This window comes from Nematolebias whitei, chromosome 7 (assembly GCF_014905685.2).
Source record: "Nematolebias whitei isolate Nwh7 chromosome 7, NemWhi1, whole genome shotgun sequence".
Taxonomy (NCBI): Eukaryota; Metazoa; Chordata; class Actinopteri; order Cyprinodontiformes; family Rivulidae; genus Nematolebias; species Nematolebias whitei.
The window spans coordinates 1,613,453-1,615,902 of NC_056504.1; the positions used below are offsets into that span (position 1 = coordinate 1,613,453).

At 38.8% G+C, this 2,450-nt stretch overlaps 1 protein-coding gene across 1 annotated transcript in view; it reads left to right on the plus strand.

Annotated features, from left to right (window-relative positions):
- The window catches only part of LOC119412087 (calcium-dependent secretion activator 1-like), a 780,001-nt gene that overhangs the window by 660,323 nt on the left and 117,228 nt on the right, over positions 1–2,450 (plus strand). The window contains 1 exon segment of the mRNA XM_037679064.1: positions 653–760. Within this exon segment, the coding sequence (XP_037534992.1) occupies positions 653–760 (108 nt within the window).

Genomic DNA, 2,450 nt, shown 5'->3' on the forward strand with positions numbered 1-2,450 from the left:
CAGAGGTCACTCTTTCAGGGATGAAGATGTTCACATCCTGGACAGAGAGGAACGATGGTTTGAGAGAGGAGTAAAGGAGGCCATCTTTGTGAAAAGAAACCGTCCATCATTAAACAGGGGTGGAGCCTCCGGGTTCAACTGTCCCCCTCTTACAATGCTGTGATTGCTAGTATCACTCAGCCCTCTGTGAATAGTAAACAGCCATCAGGTGCTAATGATCCTTTGTTAGGCTGATGGTCCTTCTTCATCATGTGATCAGCTGGTTTTGGTTGTCAGCAGCAAAACTGGTTGATCCACTCTGAGACGGTGCTATTTAAGAGACTGAGCTGAATACAGCACCTCAGACTGAGGAAGTCTCTCGGATGAGAGACGAAACGTTTCTATATTTTTTTGCTTTGTTTTTTTTTTTTTGAATGTCCAGAGGACCAGATTTAACTTTTTTAGATTTTTCTACTTGGATTATTGAGCATACATCAGGAGTCTGTGATGATGAGTCAACTGCTACCATTTCTTAAAGTGTAAATTAATGTCTGAGCAGTTTATACTGTTAAACAAATATAATTTAAGTAGTAAAAGAAAATATTGGTAAAATTATATAAATTTCTCAAAGTAATGTCTTGTTCCCTCTCTTTGTGCTTGTTTCTTTGTGTAGAAGCCAGGGCTGGATGTTGCTGACAGTTATGTGATGTTTGTCCGTCATTCCCAGGACATGCTGAGGGAGAAGATCAATGAGGAGGTGTACGTAGAGAGACTGTTTGATGTAAGTACATTGATCAATGAGGAGGTGAACATAGAGAGACTGTTTGATGCACAGTAAGTGCAGCGCAGCAATGAGGAGGTGTACGTAGAGAGAGTGTTTGTTGTAAGTACAGCAGTCATTGATCCATCGGTGTTTGAATGTGATAAAGCTCTGATTAGTCTCTTTAGAATGATGTGTTCAGTTAGCTTTATAGAGATCTAGTCGATAGCTGTATGAATGGGTAAATGAGGACACAGATTGTAGTGTAAAGTGCTTTGAGTATCTTGATCAGATAGAAAGGCGCTGTATAAGTACAGTCCATTTACCATTTACCATTGAGAAGGTGTACATAGAGAGACTGATGTAAGTACAGGGCAGCAATGAGCAGGTGTGAGTAGAGAGACTGTTAGATGTAAGTAAAGAAGCATCCCCCACCTCCTCATTAAACATTGAGCAGTCCTTCATCCTATCTTATCTACAAATCGTCTTCCTATTTAATTTGTGGATTATTACAAATGCTTGGGAATTTGGGTCAATGCACATCTCTCTTTTATGCCTCATGTCAAAAACTTGATAAAGAAATTGAAATTAAAACTGGGTTTCTTTTTCAGAAATAGATCTTGCTTAACTCTGAATACTAGGACATGCCTTGTATCTGTGACTTTCCTTCCCTCCATTGATTACGGTGACATTATTTACATGAATGCTCCTACAAGAACCCTGCAGATGTTGGATGCTGCAGATGTTGGATGCTGCAGATGTTGGATGCTGTCTATCATGGTGCACTAAGATTCATAACTGGCTGTGATTATAGTACCCATCACTGCACCCAGTATTCACTGGTTAACTGGTCACCATTAACTTCACGCAGACTCTCTCACAGGTACATTTTCATTTTTAAATCACTTCCTGGTCTGCTGCCTTCATACATCTCCTCCTACATGTCTCTGCGTGAGTGCAGCTACAGCGTGCGCTCTCAGGACATTATTACCTGCAGTGTTCCCTCAGTGAGGACTGAACTAGACAAAGGTGCCTTCTCTTACTCAGCTCCTGTTTCCTGGAATATCTTGTAAAAAGATTTGAAGCTCTCGACCTTGGCTTTAAGAATCTGTTGGACTCCTGGCAGGGTCCAATGCAGACATGTTTCTGTTTTAAGTTTTCTACAGTCGCCTTAGAATCTAGCTGTTTTTTGTTACTTTTCTTTTTTAGCCATCCTATTTGTTTAAAAAAAAGAAAATCTGTATGACTTTTTATAACTGTTTATTGTTGGCGCTGTTGTCATCTTTCTTTGTTGAAGTTAGGTCTCTCTTGTAAATGAGTCCTCGGGGCTCAATGGGATTTACCTGTAGAAATAAAGGTTGAATGAATGAATGAAAAAAAAAAAATATATATATATATATATATATATATATATATATATAATTATGGCATTCTTACTTTGCTCCAAAATTAAACACACTGTTCTACCTAAAAAAGTTAAATCTGGTCCTCTGGACATTCAAAAAAACTAAACAAAGCAAATCAACAAAAAAATGTAGAAACGTTTCGTCTCTCATCCGAGAGTCAGTTGACGGTGCTATTTAAGAGACTGAGCTGAATACAGCTCCTCAGACTGAGGAAGTCTCTCGGATGAGAGACGAAACGTTTCTACATTTTTTTGTTGATTTGCTTTGTTTTGTTTTTTTGAATGTCCAGAGGACCAGATTTAACT